The sequence below is a fragment of the Electrophorus electricus genome, chromosome 2 (genome assembly GCF_041902795.1).
Source record: "Electrophorus electricus isolate QZ-2024a chromosome 2, ASM4190279v1, whole genome shotgun sequence".
Taxonomy (NCBI): Eukaryota; Metazoa; Chordata; class Actinopteri; order Gymnotiformes; family Gymnotidae; genus Electrophorus; species Electrophorus electricus.
The window spans coordinates 6,988,278-7,013,723 of NC_137498.1; the positions used below are offsets into that span (position 1 = coordinate 6,988,278).

General features: G+C 39.1%; 1 protein-coding gene and 1 long non-coding RNA gene across 5 annotated transcripts in view; one reads left to right on the forward strand and one right to left on the reverse strand.

The window, feature by feature from the left end:
- Positions 1–2,586: 2,586 nt before the first annotated feature.
- On the reverse strand, positions 2,587–17,419 carry LOC145647425 (uncharacterized). Of its 2 annotated transcripts, XR_014116334.1 has the most exons (7): positions 17,329–17,419; positions 6,284–8,737; positions 5,740–5,796; positions 5,357–5,465; positions 4,090–4,203; positions 3,571–3,901; positions 2,587–3,472 (listed from the first exon to the last, which is right to left on the reverse strand). It is a non-coding gene; the product is annotated as an uncharacterized LOC145647425 (long non-coding RNA). The 2 variants fall into 2 exon arrangements; XR_014116332.1 differs by having other exon boundaries at positions 5,740–8,737.
- Positions 17,382–25,446, forward strand: part of LOC145647389 (uncharacterized) — a 28,464-nt gene continuing 20,399 nt past the window's right edge. For 2 of the 3 annotated variants that reach the window (XM_081695464.1, XM_081695463.1), the window contains exon 1: positions 17,953–18,008. In XM_081695464.1, coding sequence (XP_081551590.1) covers positions 17,963–18,008 — 46 coding nt within the window. In that variant the 5' untranslated portion in view covers positions 17,953–17,962. Of the gene's footprint in view, positions 17,510–17,952; positions 18,009–25,446 lie in introns of those variants that run through there. The other variant, XM_081695465.1, reaches the window with a different exon arrangement.

Consider the following 25,446-nt stretch of genomic DNA (forward strand, 5'->3'; position numbering starts at 1 on the left):
GCGTTTTATATATAACAAATGACGTTTAGACTACATTTGTCTAATGAGCTAGCACTGACACTGAAGCGTAGATTTTACCAGATTAAAGCCAGAGCCCTTTTTAGACCATAAGCAGCAACTGTTTCTGCACTGTTGGGGTGAAGCAGTGATCACACACAGTTTTTCTGTTTTGTTTCGAGTCTATTTATTGCTAGAAATTATGATTTTAGCCTTATATAGTGCCTTTCTCAGTACCCAGGAATGCTTTACAATCAACACACTGCACCATGTTTTTATATCCTGTCAACACAATCAGCAGTCAATTGTGTACAGCATACTCTCAACTGGAAACCACAGCCCCCTGGGGGACTGCATCGTGTGCAGGAAGGGAAGAGAGAAGATAACACCCAAGACAAAGCACCATCCACCACTGAGCATGCAGTCATTAACACCTGGACAATCCAGAGTAACTTGCGTATCTTGAATATGGTTTCACAGAAGCAGTCGTTTGGTCAGTGTGGGTGTTTGTATCATGAAGCATCGTGTCACAGAACAGGAAATGACAGCAAGAGTTCTCAGCAGTCAGAGGATGATGTAGCACCATGTGTGTTCAGGGAAGTCTAAAAAGAACCGCTAATGATAAAATGAAAAGAAGAAATAAGAGCTCTGGCCAAGTTCATTTGTTCTCAGTTCCTCTCTGCTGGGTGGACATTAGGGTCAGGTGGACTGAAGTACTGCTGAGAGACTGCTGGAGTCAGTGTGTGTCCACAGTGGTAGTGGAGTTCTGGGTGTAGAGTTGTCAGTGTGTGCTGGGAGGTCAGTGGTGTTTCCATAGTGACAATGCTGCTGAGTTTGTGTCTTCTCTTCACTAAAGGTGAGTGTGAAATTCTCTTTTAATGCTGAATTCCATTAAATTGTACATTTATTTGTTAATATAAAATGTTATTTAAGCAAGCTGACTTTCTCAGGTAGAACTGGAAAAATATTTTGCTTAAAAAATAATTATTAAATATTTCTGCATATCTTATGATTCCATCTTATGAAGTCTGTGTACTTTTTAATATAGTTAAAATATAATTGTCCTATATTTCCTGGTATACGTTTCTATAGGCTACACTGTAGTAAAGAGTAGAAGACAATTACATGTTCTTGCTTTAGTACGTCTTTGTCTCCATGTGCTTTTGTATGTTTTAGTTCGTAGCTCCTCCCCTGCTCTGCCCCTTGACATGTGTCTCATGTGAGTTTTGTCTCTTACCCCTCCCAGTAATTGTTCCCAGATATTCCCCGTTTGTCTCCTGCTGTATAAATACACTAATGCTAATGTCTGCAGTCATGGTAGTGTATGACCCTTATTTCATGTAAATACTTGTGTCATGAAATAACTCAGCTCAGTGAATACATCAAATATAACATCCAGGCTCCACTTTTACAGCAGTGTTCTTAATCTATTAGTGGTGTGAGAAAAATATGGTTTGTGGACTAAATTGTTGTAGAAAAGTATTAGATATGTGTATGCATTTTAATGTGGTCTGAGAGCTCAGGATGTCTGACGTCTGCTGCGGTTTCATTTCTCACAGTTCCAACCAGTGGGCAGTGGGTACCAGATCAGAGTCTAAAGCCCATTTTAGACCAGAAGTGACAACCGTGTTGCTTCTGTCCCTCTGCAGCTGAACTGTGGTCACACACTCACAAGCTCAGTTTCCTTCTAGTCTATTTCTTGCCTTATGCCATGACAGGCTTATCAGTGGTTTCTAGCTAGAAATAGTACAAAATACTACTTTTATTCGGTAAAGTGTAGTTTAATAATCAAAACAGCACAACTCTGACTGCTGGGTCTATTCTAACGTGAAATTGGGATAAAGGATGATGTTTTAAACAAAGACTAAAACTAGAACTAGGCTCCAGTGTGTTCTCAATGGCAGGTCTAGTTTGAATTTAATTTAGTACAAAACAGGTTTAGTATGTGTAGGACTGGTATGGTTACTGATAATTTGGGGAATATTGTGTACTGTGAGAAGAGATGTCAGTACTTCACTGAGAAAAGGGACTGCTCATGTACTACCCAAACCATGTCTATGTTCAAAGGCTGATTTACAGAGTTTATCAAAGTTCAAATAGGTTCTTATTGTGAGTAATGCAGGTTTTTGTTGTTTGTTTTTGACTCATTCAGTAAATTCAGAACTTCATATTACTCACAAAAAATCTTAAAGAACTTTTCTACATAAGCAATGGTCCACAAGAAATTATTGTGATGTGGAAACTGAAAAAACAAACAAAAAGCAGGTCCTCTCACTATCTATAAATTCTTAAATGTGTGTGTGTGTGTGTGTGTGTTTGCATGCTTATAGACTCTGAAGACAAAGCACACAGCATTCTGTAGTGACAGTGCATAATAGTTCAAAGTATATTTACCAATAAAACAAATTTGATACAATGAATAAAATATTAAGTACACAGGACATCATAAGAAAGTGCAAACATAAAATATATCAAGCTATGAAAAAGTAATGCAAAAATTTGTATGTGCGCAAGCTTTGTGGTGATTAACTCTATAAACTGTATTTTAAAACTATAAACTTAGAAAGAGGAGTTTGAGAATAAGATTGAGGGGATAGTATGTCTGTTTGTTTCTCTCCTCTACATCAGACTCCACCCCCTTTGCTTTATAATGAGCATGTGTGTCTCCTATATGGTTTCACAGATGCAGCATCATGGTCAGTGTGGGGTTGTGGGATACATTACAAAAGAAGAAACAACCAGAGTCCTCACAGGTCAAAGGACATGATGGCACTGTGTGTGGTTTTGTATGTCTCTGTAAAGCTGGTGATGTGAACTTGAAAAGAAACATAAGAGCTCTGGCCAAGTTCATTTGTTCCCAGTTCCTCTCTGCTGGGTGGACATTAGGGTCTGGAGTACTGAAGTAATGCTGTGAGAGTTCTGGAGTCAGTGTGTGTCCACAGTGGTAGTGGAGATCTGGGTGTAGAGTTATCAGTGTGTGCTGGGAGGTCAATGGTGTTTCCATAGAGACAAGGATGCTCAGTTTGTGTTTTCCCTTTACTGTACTTCCTCTCACTAAAGGTGAGTGACATGAAACTGTACATATATGTGCTAATCTAAAAATGTTATTAAAGTGAGTTGAATCATTCAAGATTTATTTGGCTGAATTAGAATCATAACCTGGCTGGTCTTAGAATGAAAAAATATGATTAAATGGTCCAGAATGCAAAAAGACTATATCTTTGCATGAATTAAAGTTTATTAATCAAAAATAAATCAAAAAGTCAAAAGATGTTATTTCAGAAAATGAAAAGACAGGTTGGGGAAAATGAAGGGAAAAAAGAAATACAAAATAAATTGGTAAAAAGAGCTGGGAAAAGTTAAAGAGTAGGGCTAATTTTGTTGGAGCGCTTGGCACAGGACAAGGTGCTTTTTATAGCCTGCCATGCTCGTCTGAAGAAGATGCGTACTCTCTTCAACCTCTTGCATTCTGAGCCTTTATATTTGAAATAAAAGTAGAACTTTTAAACTGGTGTCCATGGAGTGGATGTATGTAAACTCTGATTATTGATGTGGTGCTTTGATGCTACTCACCAGCTGGGGTGTTCTCCACTTTGACTGCCTCTGTAATAGATTCCCCTACTCCACCCAGATCCTCTCTTACATCTACAGATGTTTATTTTTCCCAAAAATCAATACAAATGCAATTACATAATAAAGTACAGGCACATATTTAAAGTGAACAAAGATCATATCCTACTGTGTGTTCTTAATGGAAAGCTAGATTTATGCAAGAAAGTACATCTGCACCTTCTACATGGGCGCTGTGGTCCAAAGAGCAAATCTCTTCCGTTGACTCTATGATCATAAAGTGTTCAGCAGTTCTGCTCCGGACGGTACGAACCTCCTTACAGTCCTGCTGTTTCTTGGGTGAGAAATGAGAAATAATCAGTGATGAATTGTAAAGGAAATGAATCATCCATTGACCCCACCTGGGCAGTGGAAACTCCACTAATGGACAGCATATTTTGGATTGCCATCTGTACAAGTCAGGGAAATGTGAAGGCAAAATAAATAAAACTGTGGATGCATTAAAAAGATGTAGACACTTACACTTTCTCCCAGATTGGCACAGTAATGTTGCTTAAACCAAGCAATGGGAGCAGGGTATCTATGACTCTTCTGGCTTCTGGTGATAATATTAGTAATTAAGTTGTCCCTTGGCATCTAGAAAGGGCAGAAGAAAGCTCTATTGTCACTGAACGATAATAAAGCTGTTTACTTTCTTTTAAAAAGTTTGCATGTGTTTTTGGACATTAAAAAAAAAAACTTTAATTTTTAAGAATTAAAGATTTATTCCTAAGAAGTAATTGAATTTGAAATGAAAATTAGGCTTTGATTACAACACAATTTTCTATAAAACAAGGCTTATTTTACATGCATTTGTGCACAGGATTACCTTTGTACCCCAGTTTCATATCTCTATATGGAAATGAAAAATCAGAGCCTGTAGACTTTAAATATGTATATAGTTATTATGTAACAGAACAAATGGCCACCCGTAGCTCAATTTCTTCTACAAATGTTAATAAATGTGAAACAAAGGTTGTCCGTTGTGCGACAGTGCATAATGGCCACACTCGTGGTCTTACAGAGGCTTTTCTAAAACAAGCCCATAAGTCACTTTCCCTTGTCTCAGTCAACGTATTTCATCTAATGGAGTTCGGTTACCCGAATATTTTCAGCTACGTCCCCTTTTATTTATCAAGGTTTCCTTTTGTTAGTTCACTCTCTACTCACTTATTCCGCATTTTTAAATATGTGTGCGGTCCGTGAAATTAAACAGCTGTGACGGCCCGAGTGCCGCAGGTCCCACAAACTCCCACAAACTCCCTTGACGTAGACAGACGTTTATTAGACGAACACGAATAACGAACACAGTGGCGCTCACACCAAACAGGCAAAATGAACATGTGCAGCATTGAACACAGCTTACAAACATAAAGTGCACCACGTACGTGAACATTAGCGAACACAGACCGACAGGGATATACACACCAACCGGGGTTTAAACACACACAGACATTAGGAGAATAACGCGGTGCAGGTGTGTGTGACTACATAGTCGTGGTTTCACACAAGACCATGAACTCCCAATGCAGGCAGCGGGCCGTACCACGTGACTAGTGGGGCGGGGAGCTCACTATCAGCCCACTAATTAGTTCTCCGTTCAGTCAAAAGTTCTCCATCATTAAAATGTGTGTTCTCATTTTAAATTCGCATATTGGCTACATGTTTATAATACGATTCCCTTATCAAATATTTAGTTTCTAATTTGGGAAAAAAACTGCCTTTGTAGATAAAACTAAATTCTACTTACGTTTTGTTTTCGTTTCTTAGTACCTCTTATGCGTGAAGAATTGTTTGTAGTCTCTGTTGATGTTTTGTCTAAAATGATCGTCATCGGCAAATCCACTCAATAAACTGATCTGGGGTCAGAAATAGAATGACACACATTATGACATAATGGAGCGCTAAATTCTCTTCAGTGGCTGTTTAGAACAATGACAGAAGTGCAGCTGAAATGACATTATAGTCTCATATTATAAATCACATTTTAAAATCATTTCCCCCTCTTTACGTTATCATTTTGTTATCAGGCTCAGATTAAAAAATCTAAATAAATAAAGTAAATATAACCTATACATGTAAACTATATATTAATTAATTAGTAATCATTCCACATAGGTACAATTCACTCACTCTGTATTCGTTATAATCCAAAGTCATTTGAACACTTATTAAGGATCAAAATGCAACCTAAACAACAACAATAATAAAACCTTAAGAAATTATACCATTTTAACTGAAAATTAGACTTATTGGTCACAATACAATGTTCAACAAAACAAGGCTTATCTTTACTCTGGTGTTCCAGTACTAAGGCTACGCAGTTATGCAAACACTTTCTTGCATAATATATGCTTATATTATGAAACTGAACAACTAGACAAACAGAATTAAATGCTCCATTCATTACTGCTTCAAATGGTTTATTATTTTTTTTTAATATATTTTTTAAAAGTGCAGGATTGTAGCCCCAAAATACCCTGCACGTGGTTTTACAGGGGCTATTCCAATATGTGTTTTATAACACAACGTTTAATCTCATCTTCACAAAGGTTAATTACTGCTGAAAAGAAAAAAAGGTTAGCATACATTTTTTAAAAATTTTCTTATATCTTATAAAGAACACCCAACCAAACAACCTAGCTACAAAGAGACAAGGATAAAAAAACATCATTACATGTATTATATAGGCATACAGATTTGAAATTAATGTGGAAAGTGCAGTGGACAGGATGGAGTCTAGAATTCATCATCTGTTGAGGCATCCGTGGCAACATCCTCATATGGGTCTTCAATGTCTTCATCAGTCTCACCATAACCTGCCACCATTAGGTGGTGTGTTTCTTTCACAGCTACCAGGTCTGTCTTCAGCTCCTCAAGCTTTGGGAATACAACACTGTGCAGGCCACAGTAAGCTTGAGCAGAAATTCCTGAAGGGTAGTTTAAAAAAAATAAATAAAATCAAACTGTGTAATAAAAGCACCATGAAAAAAACAATACAAAGCAATCTACAATCTAACAACCAAACATCACACCTCATCAAAAATAAAACACAAACAATCTTACATTCTGAATGCAAGATTATACATAATCAGGCCATAAACACAACATGAATGAACATGAAATGATCATATTAATAGGGGTTTGAAAAGTAGGAGCCAGTGAAGAGTCAGGTATGAATGCTGGGAAACATTCCTAAAGTATCTATAAATATGGCCCTTTGTAGGAAAGATCATCTGTAAAGCAATTCAAGAACATATCTGTAAGGCAGGCTTGAACCCAGGTCACCTAAGTAATGAAACCAATACCCTGGGTACTGGGTAAGCAACCACGCTTTTAACAATGGTGGGCACATGTGCAGAACAGTTAGATCCTGGATCAGGTAAAACAAAAGGTAAATAACTAAACACCATTCTGAGCGTGGAAAAAGGGAGAACAAAGGACATGACAGGAAAAAATGGAAACCCCGATGCACTGAGGAAAACCAAACTAAAACTTCCCAAACAAAACCAGAAAACAGGGAGGAACTTGAATGGCTAAGGGAAGCCTTGGGAGAGAGACAGACTCCAGATGGAAAACTGGAGAGGGGAGGGGACACATAAAAACACAAACAACCTCACAGACAAGAAATGAGGTGTAGCACGAGGGCTCACAGACTTCAATACCCGAAGCTAGTGGCTAGGAGCTTGGATCAAAACTTTAGGAAATACCCAGCACTGAATGACGGGGTCACGGGGCTTTTATAAGGTCTAACCCAGCTGTTGGGTGTTAATCCTGATTAATGGCGTGGTTCATTTGAGGCCTCCCTCTGGTGGCCGGAGGGGGTCTTGGCCTGGTGCCAACCCTTACAGTATCCTATATGAAGTGAACTGCATTAAGAAATTAATTGTTGATGTCACTTACTATTATCATTGTTAGTAGTAGTAGTATTTAGTGGGGAATCATTTTATGGTGTTGATTGGAGAATACTATTAAACAAATTAATCTTACCATCAGTAGTAGTTGATGAAATTAATAACTTATAACCATTTGGAGATGTCATTGTAGTAGTAGGTTTAGTTGAAGCTGTTGGACTTGATGTGTCAGAAATATATGACATGTCGCCTCTAACTGGACTCCTATTAGATGTTTCCAGTGTTTCTTATAAAGTAGCTACTGAGTAGATATTTGATGATCTACAGAAGTAGAGAGAAGGTAACACTCACCATCAGCAGTGTGGAGCACAAGGAGCAGATAAACACACACCTGCATTCGTACTGGGTTACACACACACTACACACAGCTACAGCAGGACTGATGATACACACTGTACACACAGTCAAAAATACAGTATACTGAATGTTCTGACAACTACAGTTACAGTGGAGATGAAGTGTATTCAAATGAAGCTTTGACAAACTTCTATCCCCAACATACACAACAAACATAGGGAGGCAGTAGGGTTTTATAAGTTTTTAAAAGTCATTTGGTGTGTCCTCTTTCTTCCTTAACAGCCTCACATCATAAGTGAGAATGTCCTCATTCTTACTTAAATTGGCTTGGTCCGTTGTCACAGAGATGTGGCGGCCCAGTGGGATGGACCCAAAATGACTCCCTAAGTGCTATTAGTTCAGTCCAGCACATCTGCCCCTTGTCATCTACTACCACAGTGCTGACTGCTTGCAACCCTAACGGCATTCATTACAACAAATGGTGCATTTGAGTAACATCTGGTTAAAGTACTGCTCTAAACACAGTTTAACACAGAAGGTCTGGAACAGTCAAAAGTTGTGGGTTCAGTCTAATGATGACAGTATCACTGTGCTTGATAGAGATTTAATGGTGAGTACGGTGTCTTTATATTCTCTCCATTTAAGATAACACCTTTACACTCCCCCATCCCCTTCGGTCAGGTGTGATATGAGGAGAGAGAGATTTCCTGGAGCATGAACAGTACCCAGCTGAACTCTGTTTCTGTACTGTTCACTCTCACTGGTGATTACGTCCCATGTTTGTCTTCTTGTGTTGTATTTTTGCCAGGTGAAACTCTCAGGTTTGGCGTGTGGGTCAGTACAGGAGCAGGGCAGCAGTACTGAGTCTCCTGTGTATGCAGTGATGTAGTCTGTCTTCTGATTCTCTGCCAAACTGCAGCCTGCAGAAACACACAGAATAAAGGCCTTCACTATTCAATATGGCTGCACATGTACATGTAAAATGGTTATTATTATATATGACATACTCCATTATTATTATTAAATATGACATCATTAATTATTATTAAATATGACATTCTTAATTATTATTATTATTATTATTATTATTATTATTATTATTATTATTATTATTATTATTATTATTATTATTATTATATATGACATACTTAACTATTATATATGACATACTTAATTGCTCCAGGTCCAGTCACCTGATGGTACTGATGGTACCAGCCAACTGATGATGGTACTGGAAATCACTAAGAGATTTCCCAATAGATGTTGGTATGATGGATGCATGACCATCAAGTTATAAGATGTAAATGTCTGATTATACTGATTATAGATTGTCTCCCTTCCCTCCCTCCATCTCTCTCCCTCCCTGCCTCCCTCCCTCTCACTCACTCACTCACTCACTCTCCCTCTCTCCTCCCACTAAAGTTACTATTACCACTAACATTACCACTAAAGTTACTAATAACATGTGACTAATCTTGTTTGAAGCTTCAAACATCACAGATGCACAGGATGAGGTTGAGACTGTTTCATAAGTTTGGCACTGTCCTATAATTTGGAAGCTTTATCTTTTTACTGAAAAATTGGAAATGTGCAAATTATAGAACCCAAAAGGGAGAGTAAATGTTTCATAGCGTCAACCTGTTGTCTCCCAGTATAGTTTTGTACTGTTTTTAAATAAAAAGGGAAAAATTATTTTAAACAAATTATTGCAGAACTTTAATGTGTAAGCAGCATTACTGATCATGAAATAAATATTTCTTCTTCTTTTTTTATTAAATATGAAGGCGATGCAGTGTTGTATTGTTTATAGTGCTGCGCACTTTTGAATCTATGGCTGCTATAATTTCTGAGAACCACCAGGTGTCGCTGTTTTGTCACCAGCTTTCAATGCTCCAACGCTTCGAATCCTTTAGCAGTACAATAAGGAAGAACCTCAAACGCTTCACAGGATTTCGTCTGCACATCATTACCAAGAAGGAAGTTAAACAGTAAACACTAGAATAACGAGCAGGCTAATAACGTTACCAAACAACAATAAACTCACGGGAGGACGAGAGAGCGCACATTCAGATACCCACAGCCAAGACGCTAAAACAAGGGATATTTATACAAAGATTAACGAATGCAAACTAGACAAAGATGAAAACAGTGAAAACCAAACGAGGGGTCGAAACAGAAAAACCAAAACAAAGAAGCACCAGACACGAGCGAACAGAACCAGGAAGAACACCTAAACAAAGCACGCGGGAAAGAATCACCCAATTTAGATTACATCAAGGTTATGAAATAAGCTGTAAATCGGTCTATGTTGGTGCCCCACATTCCTGCATACGGTGTATCTATATAACTGATTACGTACAATAGCAGACAAAATGAAACAACACTACACACAGCTACAGCAGTAACGCTGCTACACATCTTATACACTCTACAAAACTACAGTGTACTGAACACTCTGAAAACTGCAGCCCAGACTACAGTCTGGGAATCACCACACAACTATGACCTGGAACTCTACAACTCTCTCAGTAGAACTCCACTGAAATTCACCACCCACTAATATCCACAGTAGAGAGGAAGTGTGTTCAAGTGCAAAATAAATTATTCCTCCACTTCTTTCTCTCTCACATACAGACTAAATCTAACAGTGACACTGTCTTTCTAGTGTCATCACTTCCTCCTGAGCTTCCCAGTGTTCAGTCCCCATCCTCAGTAAAGTGATCCTGCAGTAAGAAGTAGTGCTACACAGTGATCCCCCTCAGCACTGTTTGGACACATCATTTCACTCCTGCACTTAGTGATCAGAGGACCAAACTGAATGTGTATCTTAGCAAATATTAGAGAGATCAGACAGGAAGAGCTCTAGAATTCATGCTGATCAAAATAAACTTTGATCATTTAATCAGGTAAACATGAGGATGGTCTGATAACATTCATATTATTCATAAAGTACAGGTGGAATGCAGCAGTCTATGATCATGTTGTAGTTTTCATACTATTGAGAAAAAAACTACTTAATTGAAGCTGTGAAATCCACCCACTGACACAGAACCACTAAAGGAGTCACCAAAGTAAAGACCACTTTGGATGTAGACAGTACAATGTCATCACAACCCAACAGTTATCACAGGAAGTAGAAACATTTTCTCTCCTTTTCTCTTTGTTACTTTGTTCTTTTTGTTGTTAAAGCTGTCAAAAGCTGTTTAACAACTGTTTGCTAAATGGTGAATATCTGTAAAGTAACTAATTGAGGCTGTAGGCTAGTGTGCACTGCACTGTAACAACAACAACAACAAATAAAAATTAAAAAGACAAACCCCCCCCCCCCAAAAAAAGTTAAAATAGTAATAAAAAATGTATAAATATAAGAACTGAGAACAGCAATAGAGAGAGTGGGCTTCCTTGCCTAGTACCTCTATTCACATTTTGTGGTGTTATTACATTAATACTGACTGTGGCCTTAGGTGTGGTGTTAAAGATTTTATGCAATGTGAAGAGAAAAACTTCCAGTTTTCTTTACTGAAGGCCTTCTCTGCATAGCAATTTCTAATATGTGGAGTGAGGTGTGACGTATTTGTCATGGTTGGCCGGGCAGCCAGAGGGAGGGACACGCCCACTCCTGCTAGGGATCACACTAAACACCTGCCTCATTCCCAGTCTCCTGCCTACTAATCACCTTCACCTGTTCCTTGTTCATTCTCTCTATTTAAACTCACAGGTCAAGAGAGAGTGCAGCACATTAGTGGCCCGTCGGACTGCTCACGCACAACGTGTACATCGCTACAAGGACTATTGGAACAGAGTAGTGTTTGTCGTTAGTAGCGGTATCGTCACATATTGACAATGGAAAATAAAGAGAACTTTGGCGCAACCTTGCCTCTTGCTCCCTCTGAACTGCCACGGTCACAGTATTAGGTTAAGTAGTCTACCCTGTTAATGGCTGAGTGTCTACTCTGATGAAACCGGTTTGATCAGGGTGTATCAGTGATGGAATAATATGTTCTAATCTAATGGCTAATGCTTTGCTATTTTTTTTTTTTTTTTCATTTTTTATTTCAATGTTTCCAAGAGATGATATAGAGTTTTACTTAGAGATGGGGTTTGTACTTAAAGATGTAGATTTAATTAAAAGGACCAAATGAGGACTTACTTTAGTAAAACATGTTTAGAGTTGTAGACCAATACCACAGACCAAATATCTTTCATCTCCAAGGCAGCGTGACTGATGTCCAAGATGCTCAACCTGCACCCTTCAGCCAGGTTCAGAACCTGTGCTGTACACAGCTTCCCTGTATATGGCTGCCCAGTGGGACCCAGACAGGAACCCCTGGTGCTTCCTCAGCTGTAGCCACTCACCTTCCCATCTCACCAAATGGTCTTCAGAGGGCGCATATCCTACATTTTTCCTTTTTTTTATAGTTTGGTTTGGTGTCCTCTTATGTTTTTGCATTAGTGCACTTATAGTGGAGAGGAAGTGTATTCAAAGGAAACTCTGATGAACTTCTATCTGCAACACATACACACTGCTGTGTGTGATGGCCAGAACCACATTTGAAGGACTTGGAGAAAGATATCATTTTACAAACATAGTAAATGTACAAAGTGATAAACCTGCAAAAGTCATACACCCCTGCCCACCCCAAAACACACACATGCACCCACACTCACAAATACATGCTCCCATACACACACACACACACACGTCACTGTGGAAACAGTTACCAGTTTACAGATGTGAGAGTTCCCAGCATACATCTCTTCCTCCTCACATATGTATTGCTAATCTGGGTACACTGGGTGCAATGTGTGAAATGTGCTTTACTTACTTACTTGCAACCCCACACTGACCATGATGCTGCATCTGTGAAACCATATAGGAGACACACATGCTCATTATAAAGCAAAGGGGGTGGAGTCTGATGTAGAGGAGAGAAACAAGCAGTATTATCCCGTCACTCTATTCTCAAACTCCTATTTCTAAGTTTATAGTTTTAAAATGTAGTTTACAGACATGCTTTTTGTTTGGTGATTTTTCAGTTTCTACTTCACAATAATTTGTGGACCATTGCTTATGTAGAAAGGTTCTTTAAGATTTTTTGTGAGTAATATGAAGTTCTGGATTTACTGAGTGAGTCGAAAACAAACAACAAAAACCTGCATTACTCACAATAAGAACCTATTTGAATTTTGATAAACTCTATTAATCACCCTTTGAACATAGACATGGTTTGGGTAGTACATGAGCAGTCCCTTTTCTCACTGACATCTCTCCTCACAGTACACAATATTCCCCAAATGATCAGTAACCATACCAGTCCTACTCATACTAAACCTGTTTTGTACTAAATTACAGTCAAACTGGACCTGCCATTGAGAACACATTGGAGCCTAGTCCTAGTTTTAGTCTGTGTTTCATCATCCTTTATCCCATTTTTACACTAGTATAGACCCAGCAGTCAGAGTTGTGCTGTTTTGATTATTAAACTACACATTACAGAATAAATGTAGTATTTTGTACTATTTCTAGCTAGAAACCACTGATAAGCCTGTCATGGTATAAGGCAAGAAATAGACTAGAACAAAATTGAGCTTGTGAGTGTGTGACCACAGCTTAGCTGCAGAGGTGCAGAAGCAGCATGGTTGTCACTTCTGGTCTAAAATGGGCTTTAGATTCTGCTCTGGTACCCACTGCTTGGAACTGTGAGAAATGAAACCACAGCAGACGTCAGACATCCTGAGCTCTCAGACCAGAACAGTCTCCTCCTTCTTCTGGGGCGTTCATAAGGTATATGGAGAGCAAAATGTTTACTGATTTTAAAAACTGCACATATTCACATTAAGATGCCATACACTTATCAAATACATTTCTACCACGATTTAGTCCACAAACCATATTTTTCTCACACCACTAAGATTAAGAACACTGCTTGTATGTTATATTTGATGTATTCACTGAGCTGAGTTATTTCATGACACAAGTATTTACATGAAAGTAGGGTCATACACTGACCATGACTGCAGACATTAGCATTAGGGTATTTATACAGCAGGAGACAAACAGGGAATATCTGGGAACAATTACTGGGAGGGATAAGAGACAAAACTCACATGAGACACATGTCAAGGGGCAGAGCAGGGGAGGAGCTACAAACTAAAACATACAAAAGCACATATTAAAAAGTACACAGACTTCATAAGATGGAATCATAAGATATGCAGAAATATTTAATAATTATTTGTTAAGTAAAATATTTTTCCAGTTCCCTGAAAAGTCAGCTTGCTTAAATAACATTTTTATATTAACAAATAAATGTACAATTTCATGCAATTCAGCATTAAAAGAGAATTTTACACTCACTTTCAGTGAAGAGAATACACAAACTCAGCAGCATTGTCACTATGGAAACACCACTAACCCCCCAGCACACACTGACAACTCTACACCCAGAACTCCACTACCACTGTGGACACACACTGACTCCAGAGATCAGTCCAGAACTCTCTCAGCAGTACTTCGCTGAAGTGCACAAGGACTTCACTACGTCCCCCACAGTAATGTGGTGTCTTGTGAGTCCTGAGAACACCTGTTTTTTCATTGTGTAGTTTCACAGAGCCCACAGGGCCCCTGGTGCTGCTGTGAACCAGACATGCATGTTGTGGTTTCAGTGTGGGGGGGTCTGTAGGGGAAGAAAGACGAGGCTTGAGAAGCCACCTGAAGGCTGAAAAAGCCTCCTTGTTGACAACTTGCCGTTAAAGCAGCCATGTAACACAACCAGTCTACTGGTGGACAAAAACTGAATACACTACTTATAGTGTAGCCATAACACTTTATAAACATAAAATACATAAATACAGCAAACATCATACAGCATAAATACATAAAATCAGCAATAGAGTGGGTTGTTTTTTTGGTAATGAATGGTGTTTTAAACTATGGATGTCCCCTCCAGCACAAATCCTTTTTTCTTGTAATAAAGTGTAAATATTTGTATTATTCTATTTATTATGTATTTGAAAGATATTTGACAAGCCAGTTAAACAGAGCCTGGGTGATCAGTTATAATTAGACTCTGCCTTTGCTAGGAGCCGTTACACTTAATACTAAAAAGCGCTGGTTAAAACCACAAGGACCAAAACCACGACTAACAGCTCGCTCAGGCCACGTGTGTTTCTTTTTAAAAACAGCTCAGCTAGCACAGATGTTCTAAATCCAGTCATTGTGGTCCACAGAAACATCATTATTTCCCATGTTCCTGTGCCTCATACACATTCACTTGGGCCCAATCACATTTCACCCCTTGACCCTACCACTTAGCCCTGGCCCTCTATATGCGGTGTTCATAAGTAAGGGTTGGGTGTCCGATAGAGGGCTAGGGTGCACTGTTAGTGCTAAATGGCCCTCCAAACTGAAGGTTTTCAGAGTCACACTCCAAATTGAGTGTGAAATGTCTCCCTTGTGAATCATTGATAAAATGGATGCAGAAGCAAGGGGGAAGATTTCAACCACTACCCTTTGTAACTCAGTCCCAAGGGGCAAGATGACACTTGAAAACAAGGGGTAGGAGGAAAAATGAGAGGGGATTGGGCCTTGGCAAAAATCTAAGCACTAAATCTAAGAATAAAATGGTTTAAAACATATTGCATTTAATACGCATGGTTTTACCTAATCCTAGAGATATATAATAAAGTTATCTGTTACAGGACAAGGGGGTTTTCAGATCCAGTACAGACATTAAATCCTATAAGATCAAATACATTTGAAAAAAAGAACTAAAATTCTTACTCTCTAATTCACCATCTTAAAAAAATGAGATCCCCTCTAAAATCCTCAATGTCAGACCTAGCTACCATACATCGTACATTCTTTAAATTGAGAACAGCATTTTGAAGTCTGATTTCTGACTCAGTTACTGCTCAAATGGTCAAACCAGAACTGTATACATATTTTTACAATTATGGCCCCTCCACTTACTGGCTTAGTAGCAGTGTTACTGTGATTCTTATTACTTTATCTGACACCAAACCAGAGGTGATAAATCTGATTTTGAACGCTGACAGACTCAGAAGGGCCTGGATGTTGCACCAACTGCTGTGATCAGATCATCATAGTGATTCAAAATACAAGACAACACACCGGGAATGCACACCTTTGGACAAGAACAGGACCTCTAGAAAGTTGGACTAGACATTAATTGCTTATTTTTTAATTTGTTACATTTATTTTTCTTTTTAAATTGTTATTATTGTGGTGACCATTGTTGAGCAGAGGAGGATGGGCCCCCCTTTTGAGTCTTGCTTCCTCTCAAAGTTTCTTCCCCTTATTTCTTCTTCTAGAGAGATTTGTCTAGAACTGTTGCCCTTGGCTTGCTCCCTGAGAGCTTGGACTTGATCATTTGTAAAGCTGTCTTGTGACAACATCTGTTGTAAAAAGCATTATATAAATACACTTTGATTTGAAAGAACTCATTTATAAATGAGTCACAGGTAAGTCAGAGAGTTTCGAGGTTAATGTATATTTGTCACATTGCCACATTTGTTTTAGAATTACATAGTTTCCATAATTTAAGTAATATGTGTATGAAACAATAACAAATATCACCAACATGCCTAATGTTATAACTGCCCCTGATTTGTGTGTTAGAGACTGCTATGATTGGTCTGTCAAAACAAATGAAGACCGATTCAGGTCTCACTCAAATCCTTTATTACCATTCAGATGCCTGAGTTTGTTGACAGTAAACACAGCACCACCCAGGGCCCAGGGCATGGTAAACATTGTGCCACCAGGGCAGAGGGGACGGTAAACACAGTGCCATGTAGGCCCAGGGCACAGTAAGTCCTTACGATGACATTGTTTCTTAATGGTGAGGCCAAGGTTTCTGTCAGATAGTGTAGTGGACAACATACATTCTACATAGTGCAGCTTTCACTTTATTTGGAGAATTAAGTCCATGATTGTAGACATTTATTTAATAGTCTATAGACTGTCAAATTGGTTATTTTAGCTTTCATTTTAATTGGACAGTCCAGTCTGAAAGCAACAGTACATTTGTGGTGTGAGTAGAGTTCACATCTCTAGTGGTGGAGTGACATTCTTACAGAAGGAGGACCAGTTTTTTGGCCAACAAACACGTTACTCCTGCAAACAAATTCCATATCAAATTTGAAACTGAACCACACTAATCAAACTGAACATGTGCAATTAAAATACACCCTGACTTATGTTTCATGCACTGCATTATGTATAAATAAATAAAAAATAATGCTCTGAAATTAAATGCTCCTTTAAATATCTGTTCAAACTTTTTGAAAGTCTCAGGTAGCCAGCACTGTGGCTGCTGTAATTCCACATGCTCTTGTAACAGACACAGTTGTACTGCGTCTTTAAGAGGGAGCTTTATGGTAATGTGAATTGAGTAACTGAGAGAGTGTGTGTGTGTGTGTGTGTGTGTGTGTGTGTGTGTGTGTGTGTGTGTGTGTGTGTGTGTTTGTGTGAAGGGAGAACCGTCACCTTTCTGCTCGCCTTCTCTGTTTCCTTTACGTGTAAATACAATGAAGGTAGCCGTGTGACCTGGCTTGAAGTGGTCCAGGAGAGAAAAAAAGTCTTTCAGATTGTCCACACCAGTGTGTGTGTCACTCCATGTTAACTCCACGCATCGCGGTTACCCCGTAGCACCTGTTCCTCACTCCAGGTAAGAAGCGTTAGACTTTTTTCATTAATAAGCCTTTGAAGTACTTTGGGTGTCGTAGTGAAATGAACTGACCAAACAGCAGTGAGGGAAGTTATGTTGGGTCTCACCCCCTGAGCTTCTACATCGTTTCTCTGTGACAAAGGACGGAGCCACTTAACTAAGAACGAGACCGTCCTCACTGACAATGTGAGAATATCTGATAGATCACTGACTGATAAGGAAGAAAGAGGACGTACCATATGACATCTTACAAAACCTACCGCATCTCTATATTTGGTGTGTGTTGTGTTGAGCTTAGTTTGTCAGTTTCATCTGAATACACTTCCTCTCCACTTAAGTGTAGCTGTGAAGTCATTCAGTAGACTGTATTGAAGAGTGTGTATGGTGTGTATCAGCAGTCCTGCTGTAGCTGTGTGTGTGTGTGTGTGTGTGTGTGTGTGTAACTCAGTAAGAATGCAGGTGTGTGTTTATCTGCTCCTTGTGCTCCACGCTGCTGATGGTGAGTGTTACCTTCTCTCTACAGGTGTTGCCATCCTCATACATTCATTTACACAAAGGTATTTATATCTGGGAGCAGCAGAGAGCAGCAGCTCACCACTTACCCCAGATTCTGTCTATCCACCAAGAAATGTTTGAAGTCCAAATTTTGCCTCTTTAGTTTAGAACAAAAGCTGTTAAATGCTAACATTGCTAACAAACACTGTAAGTCAACAGCAGCTCAAATATAGCCTTCGTAAATACATGCCCACAGACTTCTCTCAAGCCGGTCAAACTGCATCCAAGTGTTAATAAATGTCTCCCAGACTAGTCGGTGTGTCGTATAACTCACTGTGAACTAGACAAGTGAAGAAACACGTCACCGGGAAGCGACCTGGATGAGGTTTGAGGACATGTAGCTCGCTATCTGACTTATTTACAAATCCTATTAGCTGTCGTTGCTGTTGGCTTCCAGTGTTTGTTAGCAATGTTAGCAGCTATTGGTTCTAATGGAGCGAAATATGGACTCCAAACATGTCTTGTCCACCCGGGTTAAGGGAAAATAAAGTAAATTTGTTGACTTTATTTGTTAAGTGGCACTGAAATCTGCGCTGTGGTTCGGTCCGGTAGAGAGGAACCGCTGCTAATTACTTGCTAATTGCTAATTAGTTACTTCAGACCAGCATAAGCTAGGAATTGTAGGGACATTACTAAGACTGATGAAATTAAGAAAAAGAGTATTGTGACTCTTACAAGCATTATTTTTCCCTATAAGTCTATACATTTACAAAAACAATTTATGTTTTGTTTTGTTTTTTATTATGGTGTGGTATGTGAAATGTGCTCACTTGTTTATTTCTGTGTGTGTTATTTATTCCTCTTGCTCATTCTGTGTATAATGCAGCTCTTGTCCACTACACACTTCTGTATCCAGCTGCCTGCGACAGAGGTCACACCTCATTGTGGTTGATTGAATATGTGGTACAGTCCTGTACATGTGGTGTGTGATGTATGTGTTTGGTGCTTCTGTGTGTTTGCCCAAGTGGGGAGTGTGGGTGGGTTTGGGGGAGAGACTAAAGAGAATTCTGATCTCATGAATTTTGACGTACCAATAATATCCCTTATTGAGCTAGCAATCAAACAATTTGGTATTACTCTATTTTACTGTGGAGACCAGAGGAGGAGCAGAGCTCACTACCTGCAGGTTAAAGAGTTGGACTGGTACTAAATAAATCCATTTCCATTAGGAGGTCTCAGCTATCAGGACTTCCCAGAGGGTTTTAGCCAGACAGCTGTCTCCCACTGTGAAGACAGTTTTTTACTTGTTATGGTTTAACAAGTAAAATGGTTTATTATGGTTTACCCCCGTGCTGCTCAGGGACACTGACTATAGTACTTGCTGACACTTCCTACAGTGTAGTGACTCCAATTAGGCTAGAGCTTTCCTGAAACACAACCCATGCTTAACGACATGGTCAACTAAAGTGGCCCAGATCTCATCCGTGATGGTTGCTCTTCCTCCCGCTCATCCTCTTCCTCATCCTCGCTCTCCAATACTGACCTCCATTGATATCCAATCAAGATATCGAGCCTGTGGCCTCTTTATAGTGCTCAGGTTCTGATTTCTAAGTGTCATTAGTAAAATTCGTCAAGTGTCTTCACCTATGAGTACTGGGTTTGGTTAATTGATAAATGGATGCATCAATTGCATTTGAGGGTTTTCCATAGGAAACACACATATTTCTGTTGAATGATGTGTCCAATATAGAGAATTGTGTTTAACGTATTGGAAAAAGAAATGTGTTTTAGAAATACAAAATGAGTGTAAATCAGAGAAGGTGCTTTTGGTTTAGTATAACAGGTCAGGAGTTGGGCTACATGAGTTAGTGGTTTCAATTATTGTGTCACATGTCCCTGTTTTTGTGTCTTGCAAAAAACTGTAATATCACAAAAACAGTACAGTTTCCCAGTAAGCACCTCTTCCTCCTAGCAAACTTGGAGCACTGTTTAACAATTTAACAATACATAACTAACTATCTCTCTCTCTCACTCACACACACACACACACACACACACACACACACACACACACACACACACACACACACACACACACACACACACACACAAACATGCACAGCTGCTGCAGGATGGCCAGATCCACATCTGAAGGACTTGGAGAAAGACAATTCTACACACACAGTAAATGTACATTCAAAGTGATACTTGTAGATGCAAAAACACCCCCTCCCCCACCCTGCCCTGCTCTCTCTCTCTCTCACACACACACTCATTCACTCACTCTCTCTCTCACTCTTCTTGTTGGGTGTTTGGGCTTCAAGTTCTCCTATGTTGTTCCTCTTATCTTAGATGCTTAGAAAAATTTACAAATAAAAAATGAACAAATGAGAAGAAAAAATAAAACCATAAAGACAGTACAATTTCCCAGCATGCATTTCTTCCTCCTCACATATATATTACTAAACTTGGTGCACTTTAGCAATACATAAATAACACACACACACACAAACACAGACATGCATATGTGCATGCTTCCTTTATGGGTTCGTGAGCTTAAAATGCTGCTGCGCTGTTCTCTGAGTGGTGTGTGAATGACATGTTTACTTCTTTCACTCACCCATGAAGACTGTCAAACAGTCTCCAAATCCTCTTCAGTGTCAGTTATCCAGTTCTAAACTTCAAGGTTTAATCAGTCAAACACTAACTGACTCTGGCAGCAGAAATTCACTCCAGTGACTCCAGTTTAAAGACTTTTCTTATTTAGTGCTAAGTTATTCTGTCACCATAGTCATAGCTACCAGTTTACAGATGTGAGAATTCCCAGCATGCACTGCTTCCTCCTCACATATGTATTGCTAATCTGGGTGCACTGGGTGCTACGTGTGAAATGTGCTCACTTGTTTATTTCTGTTTGTGTTATTTGTTCCTCATTTGTTCATCAATTGGTCATGAGGCTTGGACAGCCCATGCTGCTGCGCACACACACACACACACACACACACACACACACACACACACACACACACACACACTGTTTCTGTTAGTACTATTTTTTCCTCACTTGTTCATTCTGTGTATGATGCAGCTCTTGTCCACTACCCACTTCTGTATCCAGCTGCCTGTGACAGAGGTCACACCTCATTGTGGTTGACTGTATATGTGGTACAGTCCTTTATGTGTGGTGTATGATGTAACTGTTTGGTGCTTCTGTGTGTTTCACTAAGTGGGGCATGGGGGTGGGTTTCAGGGAGAGGCTACAGTGAGTTCTGATCTCATGAATTTTGACATACTCATCAAATGCAAGACAATACTACTCTGTGTTACCATGGAGACCTGAGTAGTGGCAGAGCTCACTACCTACAGGATAAAGAGTTGGACTAGTGATGAATAAATACATTTGGCAAGACAAGTGAGGTATCCAGGTCCAGTTCTATGGTGGGTGTGAAGACCTATTGTGCAGAAAATGTAAAAATAAAAAAAGCAAATTCATTAGAATGGAAATATGTGCGCTACAGTTCCGAAATACAGAGCAACTTCAGAAATGCTGCAAACTCAGTCACAACATAACGGAACTGTTTTCGGAAGTTGCCTCGCATTTCCAAAATATAGCACACGTCATTTTGAATAAAGTGTTTTCTGAATTTGTATAAAGTTCAGGAATTTGCATCAAGTTTGTAAACTGTACCACATGTGTTTACCTTCTGTGTTCTTGAAAAGAAACAGTAAATCAAATATAATGTGGAATACAAGTGTAGCAACAAGAGTGAAGGTGAAGTAGGTGAGACACTGATTCAGAGATGGAACTGCACCTTAACAATCACAGAACCACAAAAGGTACCAAATACAAACAGTGCAGTCTGACTCTGCTTATTGGTTTTGACAAAGTCATATCTGGGCCCATGTCCTTAAAGGGCCCCTACCATGGAAAACTGAATTTCACTCACTTTATTTAAATAAATAATTTTTAAGTAATATGTAAATATTGTTACATTTTAAAACACATTGTTTACTCTCCCATTTCTTACAGTCCATATATGGAATATAATCTGTAAAAATAGCCTGTTTTGAAATCACTGTTTCTCTGATGTCATGAGAACCAGCTCATTTACTTATCTCTGCCTCTTTGGCCTACAGCAGTTTAACCCCTAACACCTACATTGCAGTTCTCAGGCATATTTCAGCTCTTAGTGCTTTTTAAATGAAGCACAATACAGGGCAGCCAATCAGAACAGAGCTCATTTATCTTGCATCTCAAAGGCACAGCAACAGAAACTGCCTGTTTAATTCCAAGGGATAAAGAGAGGATGGAAAATAGTTGTGTAAAATTGAATTATGACTCTTTTTGAAAGATAACGCCACAAAAACATTGTAAGAAGACACCTAAGAAAACTATAAAATAAAGGAAACATGTAGGATATGTGACCTCTAAAGACCTTTTGGTGTATTTGGTGAGGTGGGAAGGTGAGTGGCTACAGCTACAGCTGAGGAAGCACCAGGGGCTTCTGTCTGGGTCTCACTGGGCAGCCATATGCAGGGCAGCTGTGTACAGCACAGGTTCTGAACTTGGCTGAAGGGTGCAGTTTCAGCACCTTGGACAGCAGTCAGGCTGCCTTGGAGGTGAAAGATGTTTGGTCTGTGGTATTGGTCTACAACTCTGAACACGTTTTACTAAAGTCCGTCCTTATTTGGTCCTTTTAATGAAATCTACATCTCTAAGTACAAACCCCATCTCTAAGTAAAACTCAATGTCATCTCTTGGAAACATTGAAATAAAAAATGAAAAAAAAAAAAAAGCAAAGCATTAGCCATTAGATTAGAACATATTATTCCATCACTGATACACCCTGATCAAACTGGTTTCATCAAAGGAGACACTCAGCCATTAACAGGGTAGACTACTTAACCTAATACTGTGACGGTGGCAGTTCAGAGGGAGCGAGAGGCAAGGTTGCGCCAAAGTGCTCTTTATTTTCCATTGTCAATATGTGACGATACCGCTACTAATGACAAACACTACTCTGTTCCAGTAGTCCTTGTAGCGATGTACACGTTGGGAGTGAGCAGTCCGACGGGCCACTAATGTGCTACACTCTCTCTTGACCTGTGAGTTTAAATAGAGAGAACGAACAAGAACAGGTGAAGGTGATTAGTAGTCAGGAGACTGGGAATGAGGCAGGTGTTTAGTGTGATCCCTAGCAGGAGTGGGCGTGTCCCTCCCTCTGGCTGCCCGGCCAACCGTGACAAATACGTCACACCTCACTCCACATATTAGAAACAGCTATACAGAGAAGGCCTTCAGTAAAGAAAACCTGAAGTTTTTCTCCTCACATTGTGTAAAATCTTTAAAACCACACCTGAGGCCACAGTCAGTACTAATATAATACCATCACAAAATGTGCATAGAGGTACTAGGCAAGGAAGCCCACTCTCTCTATTGCTGTTCTCAGTTATTTTATATATACATTTATTTATTACTATTTTTGCTTTTTAGGGGGGTTGTCTCTGTACAGTTTTTATTTTATTTTGTTGTTGTTGTTACAGCGCAGTGCACACTAGCCTACAGCCTCAATTAGTTACTTTACAGATATTCAGCATTTAGCAAACAGTTAAACAGCTTTTGACAGCTTTAACAACAAAAAGAACAAAGTAACAAAGAGAAAAGGAGAGAAAATGTTTCTACTTCCTGTGATAACTGTTGGGTTGTGATGACATTGTACTGTCTACATCCAAAGTGGTCTTTACTTTGGTGACTCCTTTATTGGTTCTGTGTCAGTGGGTGGATTTCACAGCTTCTCTTAAGTAGTTTTTTCTTAATAGTATGAAAACTACAACATGATCATAGACTGCTGCCTCCACCTGTACTCTATGAATAATATGAATGTTATCAGACAATGCTCGTGTTTACCTGATTAAATGATCAATGTTTATTTTGATCAGCATGTAGTCTAGAGCTTTTCCTGTCTGATCTGTCTAATATTTGCTAAGCTACACATTCAGTTTGGCCCTCTGATCACTTTAAGTGCAGGAGTGAAATGATGTGTCCAAACAGTGCTGAGGGGGATCACTGTGTAGCACTACTTCTTACTGCAGGATCACTTTACTGAGGATGGGGACTGAACACTGGCAGCTCAGGAGGAAGTGATGACACTAGAAAGACACTGTTTCACTGTTAGATTTAGTCTGTATGTGAGAGAGAAAGAAGTGGAGGAATAATTTATTTTGCACTTGAACACACTTCCCCTCTACTGTGGATATTAGTGTGTGGAGAATTTCAGTGGAGTTCTACTGAGAGAGTTGTAGAGTTCCAGGTCATAGTCGTGTGGTGGTTCCACTAGACAGACTGTAGTCTGGGCTACAGTTTTCAGTGTTCAGTACACTGTAGTTTTGTAGAGTGTATAAGATGTGTAGCAGCGTTACTGCTGTAGCTGTGTGTAGTGTGTTGTGGAATGCAACTGTGTTTTTATCTACAGATGTGTTTTTACTTTCTTTTTGGAAATGATGTGCAGACGAAGTCCTGTGAAGCGTTTGAGGTTCTGCCTTATTGTACTGCTGAATGATTCGAAGCATTGGAGCATTGAAAGCTGGTGACAAACAGCGACACCTGGTGGTTTTCAGAAATTATAGCAGGCATCGATTCAAAACTGCGCAGCATTATAAACAATACAACACTGCACCGCCATCATATTTCATTAAAAAAAAAAAGATGATCAGTAATGATGTTTAGTAATTATATTCTACAATAATTAGTTTAAAATCATTGTTTCCCTTTTTATGTGAAAACATAATACAAAACTGTACTGGGAGACAACAGGTTGATGTAATGAAACATTTACCCTCCCTTTTGGGTTCTATAATTTGCACATTTCCAATTTTTTAGTAAAAAGATAAAGCTTCCAAGTTATAGGACAGTGCCAAACTTATGAAACAGTCTCAATCTCATCCTGTGTATCTGTGATGTTTGAAGCTTCAAACAAGATTAGTCACGTTATTAGTAACTTTAGTGGTAATGTTAGTGGTAATAGTAACTTTAGTGGTAATGTTAGTGGTAATAGTAACTTTAGTGGGAAGGGAGAGGGAGAGAAGGAAGGAGGGAGGGAGTGAGTGAGTGAGTGAGTGAGTGAGTGAGTGAGTGAGTGAGAGGGAGGCAAAGACAATCTATAATCAATATAATCAGACATTTACATCTTATAACTTGATGGTCATGCATACATCATACTAACATCTATTGGGAAATCTCTTAGTGATTTCCAGTACCATCATCATTTGGCTGGTACCATCAGTACCATCAGGTGACTGGACCTGGAGCAATTAAGTATGTCATATATAATAATTAAGTATGTCATATATAATAATAATGGAGTATGTCATATATAATAATAATAATGGAGTATGTCATATGTAATAACAGCCATTTTACATGTACATGTGCAGCCATGTTT